This window comes from Opisthocomus hoazin, chromosome 2 (genome assembly GCF_030867145.1).
Source record: "Opisthocomus hoazin isolate bOpiHoa1 chromosome 2, bOpiHoa1.hap1, whole genome shotgun sequence".
Classification (NCBI taxonomy): Eukaryota; Metazoa; Chordata; class Aves; order Opisthocomiformes; family Opisthocomidae; genus Opisthocomus; species Opisthocomus hoazin.
Window position 1 is genome coordinate 53,566,504 of NC_134415.1, and position 24,577 is coordinate 53,591,080.

The 24,577-nt window shown below is 47.7% G+C and overlaps 2 protein-coding genes across 2 annotated transcripts in view; one reads left to right on the forward strand and one right to left on the reverse strand.

Annotated features, from left to right (window-relative positions):
• The first annotated feature begins 1,373 nt into the window (after positions 1-1,373).
• Positions 1,374-2,533, forward strand: NKX2-4 (NK2 homeobox 4). Its single transcript, XM_075446333.1, has 2 exons — positions 1,374-1,746; positions 1,860-2,533. Exons 1-2 carry the CDS (start codon positions 1,374-1,376, stop codon positions 2,531-2,533), a joined length of 1,047 nt encoding a protein of 348 aa, XP_075302448.1.
• A 2,946-nt stretch (positions 2,534-5,479) lies between these two features.
• XRN2 (5'-3' exoribonuclease 2) overlaps positions 5,480-24,577 on the reverse strand; it is a 52,506-nt gene continuing 33,408 nt past the window's right edge. Inside the window, exons 26-30 of the mRNA XM_075413675.1 lie at positions 24,444-24,575; positions 22,923-23,050; positions 16,724-16,784; positions 11,092-11,233; positions 5,480-6,309 (exon numbers count right to left, since the gene is read on the reverse strand). Of these exons, the coding sequence (XP_075269790.1) occupies positions 6,247-6,309; positions 11,092-11,233; positions 16,724-16,784; positions 22,923-23,050; positions 24,444-24,575 (526 nt within the window). The 3' untranslated portion in view covers positions 5,480-6,246. The remainder of the gene's footprint in view (positions 6,310-11,091; positions 11,234-16,723; positions 16,785-22,922; positions 23,051-24,443; positions 24,576-24,577) is intronic.

Consider the following 24,577-nt stretch of genomic DNA (forward strand, 5'->3'; position numbering starts at 1 on the left):
TGGGAGCGGGGCAGGCAGCGTGGAGGGGGCCGAGCAGGTCGTTTGAGAGGGGGCATCTACCAAGCGAGGGGAACCGGCGGGGAGGTGCGGGCTCCGGCGGCGTTTGTGCGGGGTCAGCCGGCGTCTGCGGAGCTCGCTGCCCGCCCGGGTTCGCAGGCACGGAGCGCGCCCGTATCCGCGCAGAGATGCGCGGGCACAGCACGGTCGCCCCGTCGCGTCGCCCCGGGGCAGAGCGAGCAGGGGCCGCCCGCAGAGCCCTCCACGGCCCCCGGAGCGGGCGAGCGCCCGGCCCGCCCCCGCCCCGCACGGCCCCGCGGCGCGGAGCCCCGACGTCCCGGCCCGTTCGGCGCGGGGTCTGGCTGCTTCCCGTCCCCCCGGGCTGGGGAGGGCCGCCAAAGCTTCCCCCCAGCTCCCGCCCGCCCGCCGGCAGCGACAGGGGACGGGCGGGAGGCAGCCGCGGCCGCTGCCCCTCGACGGGCGCCGCGGGAGTCTCCGCAGCCACAGCCCGGGGCGGGGGGAGCGCGTCCCGCGTCCACCCCGGCCCCCAGGCGAGGGCACGGGCAGCCCCGAGGGAGCATTCGTTGTCGCAAAATCAACGAACGAAACGAACGACGACCGAAAAAAACAAAACCCCAACGCCAAACCACAGCGCGAACGAAGCATCAGCCCTAAAAGGGCACCCGGCGCTGCGCGGGTCCCCGGCCGGGCCCGCACCCCAGCGGGAGCGGGGCCGGGGAGCAGCGGCCCCGGGGCTCCGTCCCGCCGCCCCTCGGGGCCGGGGCCAAGCCCGGGCCGCTGCCTCGCCCCGCCTGGGGGCCTCCCGCCCACCGGGGAACCGGGCCGAGAGAGGGGTTTCCCCGCCTCCTGCCGTCGGGGCCGCGCCGTCGGGGCCGGCTCTGCGCCGCAGCCGTCGCGCTGCCCCGGGGGCGGTTTATTCCGGGGACACGGACACGAGCCGAGAGGTGCGATGCGTGGCCCCTTCCCCACCCCCCGGGCCGCACAGCGCACCGCGGGGGGGAGCGGGCAGGTACTTACGGGCGAGGGCCGCGGGGCCGGACCCGGGTCGGGGCCGCTCGGAGCCGCTCCGGCGCTGCCCCGGGGCGGCCGCGCTTAAGAGCCGTCCGTCGGGCGCAGGACAATGGCCGGGAGGAGGGGGCCGGGGCGGGCGGCGGGAGGCGGGGAGGGGACGGGGCCGCCCGCCGCCGCTCTCCCCCGCCGGGCGCGCTCGCTCCGCCCCCCCGCGTCTGGCGTAAACCCGGCGCCGGGCTAAAAGAAACGGCGAGCTACCGGCGCCCGGGGCTGGTGGCCGCCGCGCCTCGCCCGCGCACGGCTCGCCGGTGCCGGCGGCAGCCCCCGGCCCGGCCCGCCCCGTCATGTCGCTGAGCCCCAAGCACACGACGCCCTTCTCGGTCACCGACATCCTCAGCCCGATGGAGGAGAGCTACAAGAAGTTCGGCGGCATGGACGGGGCGGGCGGGCTGGGCGCGGCCCTCGGGCCCTACCGCCAGCCGCCGGTGCCCGCCGCCGCCGCCGTGCCGCAGCACGTCGTGGCCGGGCCCACCGGGGCGGCCGCCTACCACATGCCCCACGGTGTCTCCCAGTTCCCGCACGGCGCCGTCGGGGGCTACTGCAACGGCGGGCTGGGCAACGTGGGCGAGCTGCCCGCCTACCCCGAGGGGATGCGGAGCGGCGCGGCGGCGGGCGGCGGCTGGTACGCGGCCGGCGGCGACCCTCGCTACTCCAGCAGTAAGTGCGGGCGCGGCGCGGCGGGCGAGGGGTGGCGGGCGGGCGGGGAGGGCGCGGGGAGCCGGTGCCCCCGACGGGGTGGCCGCCGGCGCTGAGCCGCCTGTCCCGCTCAGTCTCCAGGTTCATGGGCCCGTCGGCGGGGATGAACGTGGCCGGGATGGGCGGCCTGAGCGGCATCGCCGAGGGCGCCAAGGCCATCGTGCCGCTCCACGCGGCCCCGCGGAGGAAGAGGAGGGTGCTCTTCTCCCAGGCGCAGGTCTACGAGCTGGAGCGGCGCTTCAAGCAGCAGAAGTACCTGTCGGCGCCGGAGCGGGAGCACCTGGCCAGCCTGATCCACCTCACCCCCACCCAGGTGAAGATCTGGTTCCAGAACCACCGCTACAAGATGAAGCGCCAGGCCAAGGACAAGGCGGCCGCCCAGCAGCTGCACCCCGACGGCGGCGGCGGCGGGGGCCTCTGCCAGCAGCACTCGCCTCGCCGCGTCGCCGTGCCCGTGCTGGTGAAGGACGGCAAGCCCTGCCCGCCGCCGGGCAGCGGCACCCCGGCCCCCGGCCCGCCCGCCCCTCCGCCCCCCACCGCCTCCGCTGGGGCCCTGCCCGCCGCCGCGCCCCCCGCCGCCCACCCGCACCCCGGCTCGCTGGGGCAGGCGGCCGACCTGGAGGAGCTCTCGCCGAGCCCGCCGGCGCTGCACGGCCAGGTGCCCCCCCTGGCCCCCATGGACTCGGCCGGCGTCGACTACAGCGGCGGCATGGTCAGCCCCAACCTGCTCTACGGCAGGACGTGGTAATCCCCGTGTGTCCCCCGCCCCGCCCCGACGTCGCCCCCGCCCTCCGGGACCGGACCCTCCCGGCCCCGACGGCCGCCGCGGCCCGGCCAGGCGCCTGCGGGGAGCCCCGACGGCCGCCCGTGGGCCCCCGCCTCGGCCGCGCCCCTCCCCGTCCCGGCCCCGCTTAGGGGGTTTGTTTTGTTGGTTTTTTTTTAGACTCTCCGGGGTTTTGGAACCTTGGACCCGAAGGCAGAGCCGCGGCGGGGCCGAGTGCGCGCACACGCGTGGGCGCAGGGCTGCGGGGCCTGGGTCCGCGCCGCTGCTTGCGTGCGTGTGCGCGCCTGTCCGCGGCTCCCCGTCCCGTCCGCCTCCGTGCCGGCCCGGCGTGCGCGGCCCCGGGGGCGCGCCCGGGAGAGTGGCCCCGGCCAGGAGGGACCCGGGGCGGGGTGAGGGGCTCCGCTCCGCTCCGCTGCCCCGGGCACCGGCAGCCAAAACCCGAACGCAGCCGGGAGCTCGCTCCGGCGCTCCGCTACCTTACAGACCCATTGAACGCGAACAATAAATCCTCTGAAGTGCGGCTTATCTCGGCAGAATTAATTTTAGGAGGGTGCCCCTGAAGTGCAATTCGGTTATTGCTTGGTTGGAGGCAAATTGAGCGGTAACTGCGGGTCGCGGCGAGCGGGGCGAGCGGCGGGCAGCCGCTGCCCGTGTGGAGGACGGAGCAAGGGAATCGAACAAATCCACGCCTGGCAGCGGCTCAGGGTGCTTTGGCAGAAGAGCTCCCGAACGCCGGTGCTGAGGTTGAAGGGGGGAGAAAGCGTTTTTACCGTTATCGTTAATTATTGCTTAGTAAAATGAATGTACGCGCGTGGGCTCGGCGCGCGCCCCGCGCAACCGCCGCCGAGACGGCTCCGCAAACCCCGGCGCTTCGCCGAGCTTCCGACGAGCTGCAGCGATCGCCGAGACCCACCCCCACCCCCGCCCCGGGAATCACCCGGGACCGGGCACCGCTTCCCCGCCGGGAGAGGGGGGATCGGGCCCCGGGGCCGCCGGGCTGGCGGAGGGAGCGCGGTTTGTCCCCTCGCCTCTGCCCCGAGGAAACCCAGCCCGCCGGGAGACGCTTCTCGGAAGTTTCCGGCAATTTTTCTTTCTTTTATTTTTATTTTTTAAATTTTTTTTTTTAAACAATAAAAGGAAAAGTTGTTCTCAAGAGTTGGCTGCTTCATTCTCGCTGTACGCACGGATGCGGTCGGACCGCCGCCCCATATCCCCCCCAAAAACCCGTTTTTTCTGCCTCTCCCCCCGCCGCTGAGCAGATTTCGTTCCGCGTCCTCCGCCTCTGCCCCGGCTCCGGCATCCTCGGGGGGGTTCGGCTGAACCCCAACCCCTCCGGGGGTTCCCCAGCCTCAGGGACCGCCGGGGCTCCGCGCCGCTCCCGGTTGCGCCGTGAAGGAGCGATTCTACGACGGGAAAAAAACAAAACCAAACCAAAACGATTTCGGCCGCTTGCAGCCCAAAGGCGACCTCGGGGGCCGGGAGGGGCGGGGGGGGATCCCCGCCGTTCCCCACCCGGCGGTCGCCGCGCGGGGATCGCTCCCTCGGGGGCCGGGGCGATGCGCAGGGACCCCCGCGGCTCCCTCCCCTTCCACGGCCGGGCTCGCATGAAGCGCTTCTCCGGGCCGGCTCCCGCCGAGGACGGCTTGCAGGGGGCGGCTGGGAGCGGCCGGAACGGCCCTTTGGAACGGGACGGGTCTGAGATGGGTGGGGTGACTGGGTACCCCCCCTCCAACCCTGCTAAAGGGAAGGCACCGGGCTCAGCTGCGGCTTGGACACGCGTACATACACCGGCAGAGCAGCTCTGGGACCGCCACGGGGGTCCCGGCCCCGCACAGCCCGGCGGCTCCGGGTGGCGGGGACGCGCCGGGAGCCGAAGCCGGGCCGGGGGACGCGCTGGGAGAAGAAGCAAACGGCCAGCGGCGGGGCCCCGCACCCCGTCCCTGCGTGACGGCGCAGAGGCACCGAAGCCCCCCCAGCACGGCTCTGAGGGTGCAGGTGGGCGCCCCACCTGCCCGGGCCGAGGGCAGGCTCCGATGGGGAACGCTGGCCAGCTTCGAGCCGCGGCCGTCAGCCCAGCGGGTGAAGAGCTGGGCGAGAGGGAACCCGCAGGGACAAGCCCTTCCCAAAGCAGCCCCCCCGGAGATGTTAATTCAGTCCTGTTTTGCTTCCCCAAAGGCGGGGAGCGAGGGACAACAGCCCCCTGGCACCTCGGGTCCATCACCGGGAGCAGGGGGCACCTCTGGCAGGGCGAGGATGAGCCACATTGCTCCTTCCTCCAGCCCTGGACCCAACCACCGCCTTGGCATGAAAATTGACGTTCGCTGCTGGTTTTGCTCGGCTCGAAAAGCAAAAATTACTTTTTCGAGACCCAAATATTTTCCTGGCAGAGGGAGAAGGCCACTGGTGAGGGCCGACGGCGTCTCCCAGCTCCAGGCAGGATGGCAACCCTTTGCATTACAACGAAGGATTCCGCTCCACCCTCAATCACTTGAAAATAATGAATACAGTTTCATCATTTCTTTCTCCCAAGGTTACAGTGGTCTGGTGTTTTCCCTCATCGCTGGTGATTAACATCTGGGCCCAGGAAGGAAGGGGCTGAGAAAGCACTCAGGGGAGCGCCGTGCCTTGCAACCTTGCGTAGGGGCGACAACAGCACGGCTTTGAAGTTTACCGATGCGTACGCGACACGGGCTGGCACGGCACAGGGGAAAGATGTTACATCAGCACTAACACTGCTCATTTAACTGGATGCGCTCATCGTTTTTTTGATTAAATAAAGATTTAAAACACTATCGTAAAAGCTATGTGGAATTATTTTCCAAGAAATTAATACAAGCGTGTGCACAGAGGCATAAATAAAAGATACAAACACCTTCTGGAGGGGGTTAGAAATAAACCACTCGATACTGCTCAGAATTTCAAAAGCCACTTTATAAAGCAAATAAAAATATTTACTGATTTGGTACACTCACACGGAAAAATCCCTAGAAAGAGTGCTAAAAACGAATGGAAACTCTGTACTTTGCAGCTATTTTAAATTATATATCAAAACAGACAAATACATCTTCCGTGCTTGTTTATGTTACAATAACAAAGTCAAAAACAGGCGCACGTTGTAAAAGTTGAAATGTTTTACTTCAAAGTCCAAAAAAAAAAAAAAAACAAACCACCTCCTCTCTTTGTGAGAAATTCAAGGAAGCATCTGACAAGGAATACCGACAGGCGTGTCTTTAAACATCGTGCTCCGCAGGCTGCCCGCTGTGTCTTCCCCAAGAGTTAATAAAATCCAATTTCTGTGCATTCTTTAAAACTCACTCCATGTCTGTTTTCAGGCTCTTATGTGTGAAGTAAAGGATGTTTGGAGTTCAGATGGACAGGCACAGCTAAGCACAGCTTGTATACGGAATAAAGACAAAACAGCACTCCTGCCTCATCGAATGTCTCACAGGCAAATTAGCAAGCCTACTTTAATCGTATTTTGCAATAGGCTATTTCCAAGCGACATAGCCCCCACTCCCCAGTAATCAGTTTGGTAAGAAATGTGCACATTTAAAACAAGTATCATAGTTTAAAAACTACAGGGATGTCTCTTAACGATTCCATTTTTTTCCCTCCAAATAATAAAAGAAGAAAACCAAAAAACCCAGACATTTTCTATTCGTAAAAAAAGTCAAGAGCTAATTCCAGCTGTATCTTCCTGAGGGAGGTGGCAGCGGGTAGGGCCTCCCGGGGCCATATGCCTACAAACAAACAAAAGCAAGCATTTATTTTTTGGATTAACATCACAGTAAACAAATTAGCCGAGCTTCAGGCGCCATACAAAAATGAAACAACACATTCTTTGCACAGAAAGGTACCACAGGCAGAGCTGAACGTCTCTTAACAGCATTTACAGATGCTCTCCTGCAACCACCAGCTTCAACTTCCACCAGTGGAGAGCGGTTCTGCACAGCACTGGCCTCCGCTTCCAGCTACACCGCAGGAGGAGCAACGCTTCCAAACCAGAAACAAATTCGCCAAAAGACAGCACGGAGGGCAGGTTACTCCCAAGCTGTAACACCTCTGCATACTCCTTGCTTTCAGCAATGCTGGAAGCAAAAAGGTACCAAATGTTAAAGCCCCATAAGTACACACACACACACACGCCCCCTCCCCCCCCACTCCCCCACCTGAAGGGCAGATCTGAAATGCAGATTTTTAACTCCTACAGAAACGTGGGCTTCGCAGCATGGACGCTTCTGCTTCACACAAAGTAATGTTCTCAATGTAATTCTTGGGGACTAACCGAAGTATCACTTTGAGATGCGTGATGCCTCTATGCTGTTAGCAGGATTCATCAGGGTTTTGTGTTTTGTTTTTTTTTTTTTTTTTGAGGAAAAAAAATAATTTCCCTCAACTACCAGTTTTCTGTTTTAGTTGTAAGCAAGCTTATGCGAAAGCCAGGCAGACATTTTTACAGATAGGTATTTTAAGGGGAACAAAAAAAAAAAAAAAAAAAAAGTATTTGTTACAGAAGCAGCATTTTTCAGCACTCATTTGTTTTAAGCAATAGGTGAAAGATGCCTAAATCGTACCTTGGAAATCACTGGAAATTAGATGTATTTTTGCATTTAAATTCAGATGAGGCACTCTGTACATCAACTATCCAGTGAAAAGTTTGTTGGAAAATTTCAGAGTCCTCTTGGAACATTCAAAACTTTTAAAACCTGATATATTGCAGAGACCAGCAAGTTAATTAGATGTGACGCCCTAACAAAGCTGTAGGACTTGCTTTGTTTGTTACTTGGAGGGTTTTCTGGTCGGTAGGGAAAGAGAGGCTTCCTTTCACTTCTTTAAAAGAGAAATCCATCTTTGCCCCGTGCTGCGGGGGCTCAGAGATAACAGCTGAAACCGAAGAGGCAGCGAGCAAAGCTGTGCCAGGGGAGGTTCGCTTCAGCCTGCTTCTGCCAGGCAATCCCAAACACCTTTCGGAACAGAAAGCGATTTGTTGCACCCTGTTTTTAAAGGACTCAAAAAGAGACACGCAGAATACACTGTTTCCACTATCAGGAAGGTTTTGTGTTTGCTTTTGGGTTTGTTTGTAATCAATTAAAAAAGGAAACAAGTTGACTATATCCCTTGAAAAATCCTTCCCGCTACATCAACAGCAGCAACCCCTGTACAGAACTACATTTCAGAGGTCTCGCAACCGTTGCACAAGAAATTTATCTGGACATTCAGTTGTGTAGTACTACAGAATAAAATAAAAATGTCAAACACCTACACAACATGATCAAGTGTATTCTTTAATTTTCTGGAACAGCTGGAAGACACCAATAAATACCCACTACCACAGAGCAACCCATATCCATGGCAGTTGCATTAATTTTGTAAGCACTTTGTAGCAGCGCGTTTATTAACCTCTTCAGACCATGTTCTGTATGCTGCAAAAAAAGAATTCAGAGGTGAAAGGGACCAAAGATAATTATTTATGCTGCTATGTGTCACCACTTCCACTTGAATCCCTTTTCAAGGCTTTAAAGCTTTGAAATTTACAGGCAGCAATGCTAGATTCAATTATTGGTTTTGCACCCTAAACCCTTTAAGGTAGCTTCTAATTTTACTCCAGTGCTGTCAGCCCTGAGGAAATAACGACATCTGAAAGTTCATTTAAAAATAACAAAAAAAGAAAAAAGATAATGAACATTTAAAAGGAAATAAAAAACATTTGGAAAGCAACATGACTGCCAAGAAAGTTTTTAAATGCAAATTTACTTGAGCTGAAAGATTTGTCCTTAATAACCAGCACGCATGTAAACACAAAACTGTCATCACCACTCAGTATTAACTTCATTTCATGATCCAGCAGACACGTCCCGTACTAGTGACAGGTGAATTATGTTTTGGGGAAGACCGCAGTATTACCAAACAGCAGTATGCCCCCGATTTAATCATTCCGGTGGCAAACAGCTGGAGAGCTGCAAGGGCAGAGGTTTTCTGTCACTGCCAGGCTGTAGATGCCCACGATGCCCTGAGACCCCACCATTATGAGACAGCTTTCCAAGTGTGAACTAACAGGGGATGCCCTCTGTCAGTCCACACTGCAACCACTTCCGGAGGGCAATACCTGTTCACCTTTATGATTCCAGCTGTAGCTGTTACACAGGAAGACCTCAGGTCAGGAATGAACTAGTTTAAGTGTGGATTCCTTTTGGAAATATACCCACCTACACTACCGAGGATAAATGGTAGAGCAGAGTACAGCGTGGCAGACAGACTTTTTTCAAGTACCTATTTCCCAGCCCTAATTAAATACCACCCAGACTCCACCAGCATCAAAATCCTCCACTGATTTTTTAACATTATCACAGTAGCCCGCTGTTATGCATTAGTGCAATTACGCACTGATTCCTTTGGCTCCAGTGTTCTGGGTAAACCTGTGTAACACAAACCAAAAGATTTTTGAAAACTGATCCCATCGATACACCTCACCCAAATTTGAAATATACACAAAAAAACCTCTCGGGGACTAATTGGGCAGCACAGCCAGGATACAAGCCCCACTGTTTCCCCATTAAGCCTAATGTGATCATAACCCACACTGTCTAGTTTTGCTTATAGCCAAAACCAGTCCTGGAAGGATTTGTACTGGTAATGCCTCCCCGTTATACTCAGAGCAAGTGTGCTTGGTGGGATACTTGCCTCTCTTTTTCCCCCCTTTTCTCGCTGCAACACCAATATGACAACGGGACAAGCTAAATACAGTTCTTACTCCAGTCTTCAAAGCCTCCTCTGCACTAAAAATGCTTCAGGGTAGGAGTCGGGGCCGGGGGGGAGGAGAAGGGAGTCCCACTGCTGCTAACAAGGGTTCAGCTGAACAAGAGTTTAAGAGTTGGGAGCGCTGGGGCAGATTGCTTGCTGGCTATAGATCTTTTCAGCAGCATCATGTAATCCTGCGGTCGGCAGACAATGCTGAGAACAGTATTAGCAGCTCACAGGCTGTTTCTGCTGGGCTTTGGTCCTGACAAGCTGAACCAGACAGAGAAGCACATGGCACTCTGCAAAAAGCTTCCCCAGCAAAGGCCAAAGGCTCTTCTCTTACAAACTTGGTTGGACAGTACACGTTTTTATTGTATTAGCTGCCTCGAAACCCCCACACCATAACAATGTCATGGTGCAAACGTGCTTGTGATATACAGCGCTACCTGAGTCTCCCAACCAGAGCAGAAAAGAAAAACATAAAGCAGACAAAGAATCAGAGAAGTGGTAAAAATGCTTTAAGATGACTTTCACATGCGCTGCATGACACTACAATTTAAATGGATTGTACTTGCAGTCTCTGCTGTATAAGCAAAGGAGACTGGGATATTGTCCAATACACACACTGCAGGACAGAATTTATACCTATGTGAAAATGAGTCTATGCTGCCAACAGCATGGAGAAACAGTCCCAGAAATCAGACACCACATCTGACTATGTTGGTGCGGACCTTATCACACAAATGCTTGTGCTCTGGGGAGATGGGCAGACTGGGAAAAAAAACCAAGAGCATACACTAAAAAGTGGCGTGTCTTGAGTATATTTCCGAGAGGTAGCTGAACCAGGTCCCAACAGAAGGCAAATTTCAAACAGTTTGTGCCTTAGTTTCCATATAAAGGACTGGGAAATAGTGCTGCTACCAAGCAGCTGAGCACTCTTCCTCATCTTTCCCCCATTACTGTTCAGTAAGCTTCCCACAGCCGAGTAATAGTTCTGACTTACCAAACAGCAACAGGACTAAAAGTTTAATATAGATGCCCGAAATGTACTTTAAACTAGTACTTAGCTTTATGCAAATTATGCTTTTACTAGGAACACACAAGCAAAAAAATCGCATAAGCAAAATCACCTGCTGCTTTCAAGAAGCTTTTTCATTCTGTGGCATTTTCATAAACTGATGACAAAGTCAACTGTAATTTCAGATGAGGTTCTCCTATCACGTTCACTTGTTTTTGTTTAACCACATAAAGCTATTTTTATACGTACTTTCACAGACATGTTTATTTCTCCGGTTACTAGAATTTAACATTTGCATTTAAGTAGCTTTTCAGATTAGAGAAAGACAATAAACATTCGAGGGGAAAAATTAATGAAGTTGTAAGAATTTACACTTAAAACATACTGACGTGAAACCCTTCTATTGCCAAAATGTGTAGTTGATAGATTTCCTTACAGAAGATGACGACTCTAGTTGAAATATTTGCCTTCAGATTATGTTTTCTCAGGCTGCAAGAAGCGTGCGACTTGGCAGCGTGTTTGATCTACTTTCAACAAAAAGCAGTGGTGGCACAGTCATGGCACAGGCCTTTTGCCAGGGGTATGCATGGAGGGGCTGGACAAGGCTGGGAAGCTTACCTGTCAGCTTTCACTGGCGACACAACTACTGGGCTAAAACCAGCTTAGGAACACCTACCTACTCTGCATTCACTCTCCACAGCCACACATGAAGGGAGCCTTACTCAGGAGAACAAAAACCAGGCAAAATGGGGCAGCGCTTTCATACCTGTCTTCCCCTGTCCATCCGATCTTCTGGTCTCTGTGGGTAACCCATTGGTCCGCCCAGCCCCTGGTACTGACTTGGCTGGTACTGATTTTGGGATTGCAGCATGCGGTTCCAGGCAAGCAGAGGAGCAGCCCCAGCAGCTCTGTGTAAAGAAGAAACACACTGCAGCATGAACTTGGCTCCTAGAAAGTTTCACAGCACTAAATCCAAATTTCTATAGTCTCGTATGATAAATGATTCGTTTTGCCTCAGAACTAAACAATGTCACATCCAGCTATGCCTGCAGTAGTACTGCAGATGGCCAAGTCATTAGAGACAAATGGGGGGGTGGAATCCTCCACGAGTCTCCTACCAAAAGGCCATATTTGCTTATTGCTTCACCACAACTCGAAAGCTACAGAACCAGGTACTACCACAAGCAGGAAATTCAATTTCACAAACCAGAGATTTTTCAGATTCCTTGGAAAGATTCTGTCCATGCTTTATTTTAGGGGCAAATTTGCCAATTCATCCACAGTGATCCTGAACATAGATTAAAACCCAGATATCACCAAGTTAGCTAAACGTAACACAACATCCAAAGAGTAAACATGTGCGACACAGGAGAATGAGGCTTTCTTTTCTAAATGTCCAGACTCTTTCTGGGAGTCCATTCTTTCTAGTTAATTGCAGGTTGCAAATGAATTCTTACTGCGAGTATTCTGAATCTAGGGTAGGGGCCTTGGCTGCTTTTTCCCATCCATTATTCTGCTCAATATGTCAGAAGGTCTGATCGGGAAGAAACCTTTTCAAGTTCTATTGATGCCGTTTTCAATTGACCACGGTGACCTAGCAACATAAGCACTAATTGGCACAGACTGACTGACATTTGGTGTACAGTTTATATGGGAACGCAAATTCAACATCCATTATAACCTAGTTTGCCATCCCAGATTACTAACAGCAAGAAATGTTTTAATTGCCTTGAAGTACCTATTCTAACATTACAATTATAAAGCAACAGGTATAATACATCACATCATTGTCTGATTAAAAATATTTAGAAAAATGATATAGCCACGATATAGTCTTTAAAGCTGAGCATGGGTAAGGGTACAATTCCTTACTAAATTCATAGCAGTTACGTTTTGCAGTACAATATACTGTCGTAAAGGAAAAACACTGGATAGTCGAGGCAGTTAATCTTTTTGACCTCTGTTTAAGAGAGAGCCAGTTGAACAGTGTGCGGCCAGCCTGCTGAGAGATGGGAATAGCAGAGAGCACGAGCACTGCATTTCACATTCACCTGCTGCACCGCTGAACTGAAAGTTACTTTGTACGTCCTCAGAGAGCCTCTGCCTAGATTTGTTGGATTGAATCGGCGGGACTTCAGCCTTGGAGGAGCAATCCTACCCAGAGGCTGACAGATTCTTTCAAACACACAGTTCAGGGAGGAGGTACGACTGTCATGACCAAGGGAGGATTCACAGCCAGCTGTACAATGTTGGGCAAACTAAGCTCTAAGCAACTGAGGAATTGATGCTGGGAGAGGAAGGACTTTTAAACACGCCTTTCACCAGCTGGAACAGAGGCAAAGTTGGAATCAAGACAGGTAGACATAAGACTGAAATGAATGAAAGCAGGCATTTTGGATGTGAAGGCTTTCTGCCATTGTATGCCAATTGCTTTTTGTTTCACACTAAAGCCTGCAAGACAGCTGCTCCACCTGGTCGGATTAAGACCTATCTGAATTTTGCAAAGCCAGGAGAGACTCCAACAATCTTCAGAAATGAAATAACTTGATTCCTGTTTATAAAAGTATGAGTCTTACCTGATAAACACACAACTGGTAAATACAACATGCAAGACGTAGTAAAAATGAACATGCACAAAAGCTAAGTGGTAACACTGAACTGTGTGGTTTTATTTTTAGCTTCAGAGGTATGGCTAGAAATGCACAATGTTATCCGAATCATTCATTAGGAGAAGCAATACTGTATTTAAAGTTAATAGCACATAACACTTCCAGGGACTAAACACACAAAATCAGTATTCTAAGATTCCTTTTGATTAAGTGTTTTGAGTACTAACTTTTTTCCCCACCATTCCTAGAAAGCAGCAGACTCTCCAGAAAGAATACACTGCTTAGCCTTAAGGAAAAACCCAGGGAATTACCTATATAACCCCAGCTCTAGGACTTTCATCAAATAGTCACTGTCTACGAATTTGCTAATGTGCTTGTGATAAACACCCTCAGTGACTGATGACCACTAGCCAACACTTGCTACATACCTGGAACGTGGAAGCTTGACACAAATTTCATTTGACATTAATATACATTTGGCACAGAGTTTAAACCTTTTATTTTAATAAAGTGCTAGTTAGTGAAAAGTTGGGATATCTAACATATGAAACACAGTAACACTAGTATCACTTATGTTCGAGCATTTTTGCTCTGAAAGAGTGAAATTGGTGATTTTCAGCTAGAACCACTACATATTGTAGAGGATAAACCCAGGAGGAAAAAGAAAAAAAGGTGCTGCAATGCATTTTCTGATCTTAAAGCCCAAAAAGCAGCTTACACTTCTTTGCTGCTCTTAGTACATAGTTCTGTGAACTATCTTCAAACCCCCAAATTTTAGATTTTCACCTGGTAAACAGAAATCAGCAAATTGTAGTCCTCGCAGCACTTCATGTTTGTCTAGTGGATGTATTAATTGGTCATTCAAATTACCTGAGGGTGGAGACTTGTATACAGCAAAGCTGTGCCTCAGAGGTAACAAAAAAAGAATTCCGTCACTTGGAATATCACATGAGCTCACATTGACAGAGTTACTGAAATGCACTATCCAGACTCACGTCAACTGACAATTAAACTAAAGCATACACATACAGGACAGCTAAAATGCAGCTTCAGGAAACTTTACACAGTAAAACATTTCTGTGTTCCAACCTCAGTCTCTTTGGAAATCCCTTCTACGAGCAGGTTAAACAAACGGATTTGCTTAACCAGATTGCAAATTTCTATCAGCCAGGAAATCAGATAGTGAACACACACATATAACCTCCGAAACATATCAGATCACCAGCACTGAAGGCAAGAGCATGAAATCATCTTCTGCAATCTCCAGTAATGCAGCCCAGTCAGACCAGGGCATGAACAGGACATGCTGAAAGGCATCTTGTTCAACAGCAACTCACCGACTTTACTTGCTGCATACTGAATTGCATCACTAAATTTAAAAGTAAGAAATCTTATGCAGGAGACAAGATCATCTGGGTTATGAAGAACCAGCTTTACACTATTGTTTTCTTTGCACCCAGGCCTGTGAAGCGAGAGCTAGTTTAGGTCCCACTGCAATACTCTATCCCTGACATGGCACAAAAGCTCAAAGCTTTCCTGGCAGGACAGAGGTCCTTGCTTATCCCTTGATGTCACAAATCAGGGATATCATAGGTTCCTGCCAACCCACTTCATCTCAAAAGGCTGGAGCAGGGGCCGGCCTCTCCCTCAATTTCTTCCAGGGAGCAGAGGTGACAGAACAGAAATTCCTCACTGCTCTCCCTGGTGGCACCTTGTTGCTCCTGGAGCACCTGAAGCCACAGCAGCAAAGCAGGGACAGCCTTGGGGCTAGTAGTACGGGAAACAGTAGCCTTGCAGCTGGCCTGGCAGCTCCCATGGAATTAACTGGGAAACCGAAAATGTCTTGCAGGGGGTTCAGTTACAACAGGTTCAGCCATTTTTTCCTGTACCAAGTCTGCCTATGTTTCTGTTTAAACTTTTGCTTAAGTCTCCATGCTTACCTCTGTATGGCAACTAACTCAACATCAGCCCTAAGTATCTGTTTGATTTGTTTCCCAGATCAAATACCTTCCAAGAACATGGCAAAACTACTTATCCTCAGCACTGAAACTGGCAAGTTAGTGATTTTCATAAACCAAAGCACTATCAAGAAGGGAAAGCATTGTAAATATACTGTTGTCTCTCAAAACCTAGGAGAGAATTCTCCAAGCTTCTCTAAAGCTCATTTTCTAGGTGAAGAGGATATATCTTCAATTTAAAGTCAGTCCAGCAGACATCAGTTACCTCAAGTTTGGGAACTGTAATATTGAGGTCAATATCACAACCCTAGAAGCATGCTGGACAGGTTAGCAGATCATATCACAGACACCGTCTATCTCCAAAATGCTCTGAAGTACCTGTGCAGTGTGCAGTCACTTCTAAAAATATTAGCACAAACCCCGCACAGTAACTTCATCATAGGATTCTGATTAGAGAGGCAGGCGACCCTTACAATTCTCATAAAAAGGTGTACTTCAAGTGCAAAACAGAATTTCTGGCTGAAACTAGTTATTTATATGTGAATTGATAAACTCTTCCACTTTGCAAAAATAAACAGCCTGGTAAAATGACAGAAGTACAGCACTGTAAAAGTAATGACAAGCAACAGACCTTAATTCCACAAAATGGTACTATATAAATTAGATTTAATTAAGGTGTGGGAATAGCAACTCCCATGGACAAAGCAATATTAAAGTTTGTAATGCAAGATTCATTTATAATGCAATATTCCACACTGATGCGGTACAGGACAAGTGAGATGGACTTATTTCAATAGGGATCAAAATGGTTGCCATGGAAAGAGTGATTGTAGAGAGCTCAACAAATTATTCCAAAGCTCGTATTTTCAATGGTTAACATTTGCAAATAAAGCCATAAAAAAAAAAAGTTGTGCCTCAGGGCAGAAACTTCAAAGATGTTGCATACGCTCTCATTCTTCCATAGATATAAATAAATATCATTATTCATAGCTTTCACAGGTACGCTGGAGTTTATAAAGCCCATCTGACTTAAGGACATACAACCTATCAATGAAGCAACGCATGTAAAACATCCCTTATTATCAAACCATGTCACATTCCTTCTATTCGATGGCACTTATTGGACTGCAGATTCCATAATCCTTCCCTGAGTCCCTTCTGCATTTAATTCAGTTCAGTCTTAAGTAGTTAAAGAAACTGTTTTCAGTGGCAACTAATAACTACTGACCTACAGTGACACTGCCCTACAATAGGCTTGTCAGGCCTGAAAAACTTGCACCAAAGAAGCTGATTAGGACTTCAAGAGGTTTGTAGCAAGAATCAATGGCTAGTCTGTACTAATGCTGCGGTTGCGGCACAGAAATGATAAAAGTGGAACACCATTAGTTATGCCTCATTAAGCTCCACAGCCCTCCTAAAAAGAAATTTGTTTAGCCTGTCCAAAATCTAATGCAGTTTTAAGCTCTCTGTGTTCAATTTCATAGTATCTCAAAAGCTTCAATAAGATAAAGGCCAAAGAACCAAGAACGGTACCAAAGCACCAACAGTAAAGTTAATTTTGAAGGCTGAGTTTTAATGGAAAGTTTTTTTGCCTTCTTTTTTAATACAAAGTACTCAAGCCTTTTAAAGGATGAACACCACATAGTGCACTCACAAAATATAAATAAATCATGGACATTAATTAACTTAAAAAACCCACTGTACAGCACAATTTAAACAAATTCGAACAAAAAAGTTCAAAACAAAGAAGAAAAAAAAGTTTTGAAGCCTGGCAGAACCAAGTAAATCCTCCTGGGCACATTTTACAAAACTTCAATCCCTCCTGCCTTACCTTTGTGGTGTCTGTTGAAACAAGGGTGTAGGACCTCGCCAAGACTCCTGAGGTCTAAGATCTAGAGGGTAAAACAAAATGTCAAAATAAAAAAGAGCAAGTATACTTATAGAACCGTGCTCCACTTACTCTTACACATGCCTGAACTTGTAAGAAGTCAAACAGTAAAGCTCAAACCGGATTTACTACCAAATACGTTTCACCAAGTCGCTGGTTACTGTTGCTGATTTTGATAGAGCCCTTATATCCATCAGTGGCAAGCTCAGTATTAATAAATAAAAGGCAACTTTTTTTTTTAAATATGTCCAATAAACTTCACATTATAAGAAGAATGACTTGATTGCTAGAACTAGCATTGGTTAGTGCTTGGACACTTCACAGGTATCTTTCTCTTGAATTTTTAAAAATGCAAAACCACGTCTGCCACCGTAACAACTGAAAACTTCATTTAATGCTTACATTTCTTACAAGTACATTTATCACTACACTACATGAAAAAATATACATACACAGGCACACCACTGTCATCATCACAACACATGTTTGCGAGCAACAAATATTTAGTGCTCACAATACATGCAAGTTTCTGTCTGATTAGACTAAATTATTCTATAAAGCAAACTAAAAGAACAACCAAAGCATGTAATAAAGCAAACAGTTCAATTTTATTATTTTTTTTAATATATAAAGTTATATTTACGATATATTTAAAGGTAGTAAAATTTATTTAAAAATTAACCTAGACAATGATGATAATAATAATCTATTAATGACGTCTCAGATAATGTAATCAGATTGAGTTAAACCTTTTTGGGTAAAAACCTGGCCAGGGACCTAACACTGCAGTTACAAGAAACTGCAGTGAAAAAGACCACCCACTTCTCAATTGTTTCTTCTACGCAAACTAACTCTTTACAAAGACGTAGCAGTAACAACATTGCTTTAACAGGACACGCAATTAAACGGTTGTTGTTCTTCTAAATAAACTGGTCAGTAAACAAGATAAAAGAAACAGCTAATCAATAGCTCCCTGGTCAGCCCACAACACTCAAACTGTGCATCAATCAAAAGCTTCAGTTTCAGTGACACCTTTGATTATTTTCAATGGTGTTTAAGTGTGACCTAATTTCAACAGCTGGTTCCAGAAGTTGTCTAATGGATGTACTAGGATGGGACAGTAACGCCCTGTTAAACTGCCAGTATTCAAGTACACTAAAGCTTTGCAATAATTTGAAAGAAAAGCAGAAAAAAAAACAGAGGAAAAAAATCTGTGCCAGTCTCCTAACTCTGGCTGGATTGTCAGCAGGCTGTAATGGTCTGACTCGCACAGAAATCTTTCACAGCAGCACTCGAGTGTGCAGGGGAGGGTGTGAGCAGCCCCCACTGAAGATAACACCGTTTCATCAGGGGAAATAAATTCTGTTCCCCGGCAGCTCTGCTGTTCCCGCCTGGGCTTCCTCTGGGCAGAGCTAATCCAGCCTACCAGGCCCAGCAACAGCCTGAGCTGTACACAGTGTATTGTACTTATTTATTAAACATTACATACACCACACTCCCCCACACCAAACAATATAAACTTCTCTCTCTTTGTAGATATACATACACACACACAGAGACATATACTGTTATCAACCGACACTCATGATCAGGAATAATAAGTCATTTCATCTACACTATAACCAAACCAGTCTGAAGCATGACAAAGACTAAAGATGGATATGTGGAACTTTTATACTGATCAGCCTGTGAATTACAAGGACTTTTACATACATAACAGGCTGTACTAACACGATCCTTCAGTGATGCCATGTCCGCTTCTGAATACAAGATTCATGCAACACAAGAAAACACAGGCCCATAATGCTGTCTTCAGCTGCTTTGGGGGAACGAGCAACTAAGACACAACATTAAATTCAAGCTTAAAAGAAAAAAGCTACAAAGATGAAATTGCTACAAAAATTTTAAAAATATGTTAAAGCCCCAAAGTGTCACTATTTTCAATCAAAAAATATCCTAAGACGACTTTACTTCTAATAATCTCAAAGTTTCACAGACACCAGCACCACAGAAATGTATGCAATACAGAAGAACTGAGTTCTGCTCAAAACGTTTTCAGATGCACAAACCCCCTCTATCTGTAGTTATGAGCACCTGTAGCTCTTTACCTGCAGCCACTGGGATGAGGGCTAGAGTTTGGCCCTGTCACCACAACCAGACCTGCAGTTCTCCTAGGCCTGGCTCAGTTCTCCTTTTGCTTGCCAGGAGACACTAACTTCCAGAAAAAATGCTATATCCCAGGGAGAATAAATGGTGATGCTTCCCCCACCCTTCTCCTCTGTGCAGGCTGAACTAGGCAAGACCCCCAAGCGTCTGGACAATTACACAGATGAATACTGCCTCTCCCTCCCTGACCCTCCCTGGTGAGAACTTCACATTTTAATTGAAGTTTATTAACACGCTTTCTATTCCACTGTCAGGGTCAAATGGCGCTCTAGTGAGAAACCCAGTGAGATGATGCTGGTCTCACCCTGGTACAGTGTTTTCTATTCAGACAGGCCCCTGCTTAAGGGCTAGTTAAAAACGTGTCATATTTAATCACTCTCCATCTGAAAAAGAAAGGATCCAGCTCTCCTGCTGTACACATATCTTTTTGCAGCTCTAGGGAACAATTTAAGAACTAGTTTAATGAAATCATCATACAACCATTTAAAGCCACCTTATTACTATTCACTTGTATGGCTCTGAGAGAAGAATCTTTGAAGGGAAAAAGCTCGGAGCAGCAAATTGCACTTCAAAAAGGTACAAAATCGGAGAAGAAATGACAATTAATATTTTCCTTGGTCTTCAAAACTTAGGCATTTCCTAGAGCTATAAGGCCAAATAAACTGCCTTCTCTAGCAGCTCCTCAAGTAACAATTTATCTAATCAGTGTGGTAATCAAAGACAAGATTCTGTGTTTACTGATTGCACTAATCAAAATCACTTTTCAAATGCAGCTAATTGACAAGTTTACTGACTGAAATGAAAGTCATAAATCAGATATCCTGTGCTGCAGAAACCAAATATGCCATTCACAGACTACTGCCATACTGCACTTGATTCCCCAAGTTATCAGCACAGACAATTATTCATCAACGGAAAATTGGCACATCGAAGTCAAATCAGAGAACAACAGTAAGGAACACCCACAGCACGCTCTTGAGGCAGAGATGGCACTTCGGTTGACCGCATTGCCCTTCTAGAGTCTAATTTTACTTCATCATACATATAAAAACATAATACATAAAATGAAAAGTTGCTCTGCATCAATCCCACAAACTGTGGGAATTTTAACCACATCATCTCTAGTTTTTCAGGAACATGTGGGTTCCGGATTCTTCCCAATCCAATTATGCCACAGCATAAAGCTGTCCTCTCACAATTGGATAGCTGATGAACGTGACTTCGACACAAGAAATAACCTGTCCCATTAAGAAAACTCAGTATATGCCTTCCCATTCCTTCTAATTTGATTTTCTAGTTAAAGATATCTGTGCTTTGACAGAGACATCTATGCTTGAACTGAAGGGAGTGACTGAAAAAAGGCAAGCAGACAGCTGTGCTGTCAGATCTAGAAACACCTCTTGGTACTCTTAGAATGCTGTCTAGGTGAAATTGGCCCACTTGCTCAATTCTGACCACAAATTTTCACCAGAGCAAAGGTGCTGTCCGTGCAGATTGTTCCTGCTTGGCAAGATGACCGCCACCTACTGTAGTGAGGCTTAGAGCTGCTGGCACGCTCCCATCTTGACAGGTTTGCTTCACACTCAACCCACAGAATCCATAATCCAGGATGTGTTACGGTGTCTGGGTGTGGACCCAACTGCAAAAGCATCCTTCAGCGTGAATGTCAGAAAGACTAATTTCAGCAGAAATTTTGGACTATGACACTTGGAGGCATTCTTCTAACAAGGGTCTGAGCAAGAGTGTAACCCTTTTGCCAAGGTCTCTACGCAGTAGAAGAGGAGTTAAGACACCTGCAGCCACTTGGCATTGATTAAGTCAACCACCACTGTAGTTAACTATGAAGACTTCACATTGCAGTCAGTTTAAATCAGAAGTAGAGTTTAAGACTAATCTTCTAGGACAGCTTGCTGTCATTAGTAGAAGTGGAGGAGAAACACAATAAAATTACCTGACAAAGAATACATTTGCAGGATGTTGCACTGCAGTCTCCCATAAAAACAGAATGTGTCAGGAATCAGCTTCTCAACTCCTCGATGAAGAGCCTAAGAGAGCAATGGCAGGCACACAGCCCCTGCTTTGTGAAAAAGCCTTTGTACAACGACTGCCGATGGTGTGTGAAGCAGCATGCCGCAACAGCGGCTGGAGGGACCAGCAGGTTGACCTGGCACCTCTTTTTGCGGCACAATCGAGAAAGCACAAGATCAACCTCTGCCTAATGGAAAAAGCAGCATTAAGGAAAGTGGCACAACAGGGGGAAGAAGAAAGAAAAAGGCAGCCTTGCTTTCAGATTTGCCAGGCACACCTGGAGAACAGCAACTGCAGATGCCTGAGGCAATTTGAGGGTGAGGAAGGGGCAGGAGATGAGGGGAGGAAGGGAACAAATGAAAGAAAGCCACCAGACAGTTATTCTGAGGCCAACAGATGGACTGGGATTTCATATCGATCAGTGGATTCAAGCCTCCTCAATTTGAAAGAATGATGGCATTGGGGCATATTTACAACACAAGGTGCTCAGATGCCATGAGGATGAGAGCTTTCTAAGTACCTAATTGGCAAGATCAGCTCCATGTGCGTAAAGCAAGAGAAAAATGCTTTGAATAAGTATTTCCCACAAAGCGTCAAGACTTGAACAGCAGTATAGGAACTAATGGGCTTGTAAATACTTTCGCCCTCCCCCAAACCACGTAGACTTTCTCTTTTTGGAGACTAACACAAAAATGCGATGCCTGTCTGGTAGTTCTGCCTTCCCATTTTCCACACTCTTCTTTTTAGATCATATTTCTTGTTTGTTTAGAAAAACACTTGTTTTCCTTTAACCCAAGTTAACAGCTCCAGGCTCTCATACTCAACCCCTCTCTCCACTTAAAACAATCTGATTCCTCGCACAAGATAGCTTTGCACCCACTACTCAACTACACTTCATCTACTCTGGGACTGGACAATAAATTTAATTCAGAGTGGCCATTGATATTCTTTATTTGCCATTTCATATGCAGCAAAGATGCAAGTCAAGTATAAAAAGGCTGACAGCTTCACTATGCAGTAATTTGGTATTCTATATGTCACAAAATGTTGAAGTTCAAACTTTATCTGTCAGTTGTTTAAACTTCAAACACTTGCACAATTCAATATTGCAAGAAATCAGCTGAACAGTAAGAATATCTTACTTTAAAGCACTTTTTTTTGGCAGTTTAGCCAAGTTTCCTTCTGCCTCAATCCCAGCATTACAGAAATGCAGCTCCTGATCTCAGGCAAAGAGACAGAACTCGTAACTAGCATCTTTTCTGGGAGCTCTTCACATGAGCAGTTCCCTCCCAGCATGAAGAACTCCACTTTAGTTCACACAGAATTTACCACTTCCAGTGACCCACTTGCTCACCAAACCAACAGCAGTGGCATCCCTGACCATCTCCTAGCCAGAAGTTGCAACGCTTCCCGCGGGCAGGAGAAGCCAATACAGGACTGTGAATTAGAAATTTTGGTTCAGTCTGGCATCTCAATACCAACCACAGCTCTTCCGTCAGTCCTACAATCTCTCCTGATCTGCCATCATGCCTTGTGCATTAACTATTTTCTGTGGCCAGCACCTTCTGCTTGTTGTTCTCTTAAGACACAAAGCATCGAGCTTCTACTAAGTCTGCTGATGCCAGTGATGTTGAGATTTTCAGCCACATACCAAGAATGTTCCGCATAACAGACACTAGGAACCCTTAGTAGACTAAGTGCTATTTTTCCTATTGTATTTGAATACCGGGCACAGTATTCAAAATGGGATTCCACTGACGGGCACATAATTACATTTTAGTACATTTCACTACAGCAATTCCAAAAAAGAAGAGCAATAGAGAAGAGCAACACAAGGTTAACGAAGATGGATGCCTGAATCCAATTTTTATTCGTAACAGTGCAACAGACCAAAATGAAACCATAATATTTTTCAAGCTCTGAAATGTAGGAAGCAGAACCCACTTACTTGACAACAATTTAGGAATCTGCTGCTGCCCACTCAGAAGCGGCCTGGCATATGGGCTCCCATAAGTTCCAAGAGGTACTGCATTGGCATACATTCCTGGCATCCCTCTTTCCCTTGGCATCGTATGGCTATTATGTGTAAGAAATGGAAAGCAAAAAGAATAGGATGTTTTTATGAACGCCATTTTACAGCACAGCTGCTACCCAGCCCATCAAACACCCCAGATCTCTCCAGTGCGTCAGCGGAGATGTGCACAAGCAAGACACAGTGACTCACAGATCAGGGTCCCAGGCACACCACAAACAAAGCACATGCTTTGTAAGCTGGTCGTGGCAAAAATTCTGAGGTTTCTATAGCAAGCCACCACAAGCAGAAAAACCTGCAAACTGTTTAAGAATTCAGTAAAACTGAACTGCTGTCACACTCCCTATTAAGTGAGAGCTGATAGAGATGCAGGATCTGCAAATATTGGTGTTAATGTTTGCCAGGCCTTTGCTGTTTTTCCTGTACAGAACTACATTGTCATTAAGACTTTCACATTTGTGGTGTCTGCCACCCTTCACAGCAATTTAATGAGACACCATATGAGATCCATAACACAGCTATACTTTTTTAATAACTATGACATAGAAGAACACAAGGCAGTTCACAAGTACAGCACCAGAACATTATGCTTCCCAACATACAAATAGAGGGAAGGGTGTTGCTTTTTCTTCTTCCAGCTCCTCCAAAGCCATAAGATGAAGAAGAAAGTATTTTCTCTTCCAAGAGAGACACTCGTGTTCAGTTGCTCACAGAATTTACTTTTACTTGCTAGTAACACAATCTCCTTTAAAACATTCTCTTTACTGACTCTGATAAATGCATGGCTCCTTGTCCTCCGCAGTAAGGAAAAACATTTCATTTTATCCATAATACACAACCCCAGCTCATTCTCTCTTCCTGCACTCAGAAGCATTCTCAAACTACATTGCAGTACCTGAGAAAGCTACCTGGACTTTTGGAGAACTAATAAAAACCAACTGTGGCAATGTCTTCAAAAGTGATGATCAAACGGATTGTAGAGTGTAACATGATTCATACAAAGGTTTTTAAAACTTCTTCATTTTTAAAAGCATAAAAGACATTCCTATCTTCATAATAGTCTTAATTATTACTTGTGTACAATATTCTCACTGTACCTTCTGTACTTCAAGCAAGTAACCACCAAACAAGTTGAAAAAAAAGTCGGAAAGCTAGTTAGAAATATTTAGAAGACTCTTCCCCCCCAAATCAAGAAGAATGCAAGGCATTACTGCAAAATCACAGTAGTACACAATTTTCACTAGTACTGAATTTAAATATCGCAAGCCAAAGTTTCCGACACGGAACACCAGCATGTAATCTCTGACAGTCCATCCCCACCCCCTTTGGGTTTTTTTTGGTGTTGTGTGTGTTTGTTTCTTTTTTTAATTAAAAAAAAGCAATAAATGAACATAGTCATCTCAGCAAGGCAGTCACTAACAATACTGCCAGTCTTACCCTAGAGTTCTAAATGCTGACTGGTCCAAATGGACTGGTTTTCTGTCTCGGTTAAAACCAAGCTGCGGTCTCCACGGCCTGCCATCGTTGGTTTTTTCCCAGTCTCCTGGCTTCAGAACTGGAGCAGGTTTCCT

Coding starts and splice junctions, on each gene's coding strand:
- NKX2-4 (XM_075446333.1), top strand. CDS start 1,374: ATGTCGCTGAGCCCCAAGCACACGACGCCCTTCTCGGTCACCGACATC. Junction 1,747..1,859: donor CGACCCTCGCTACTCCAGCA/GTAAGTGCGGGC, acceptor TGTCCCGCTCAG/TCTCCAGGTTCATGGGCCCG.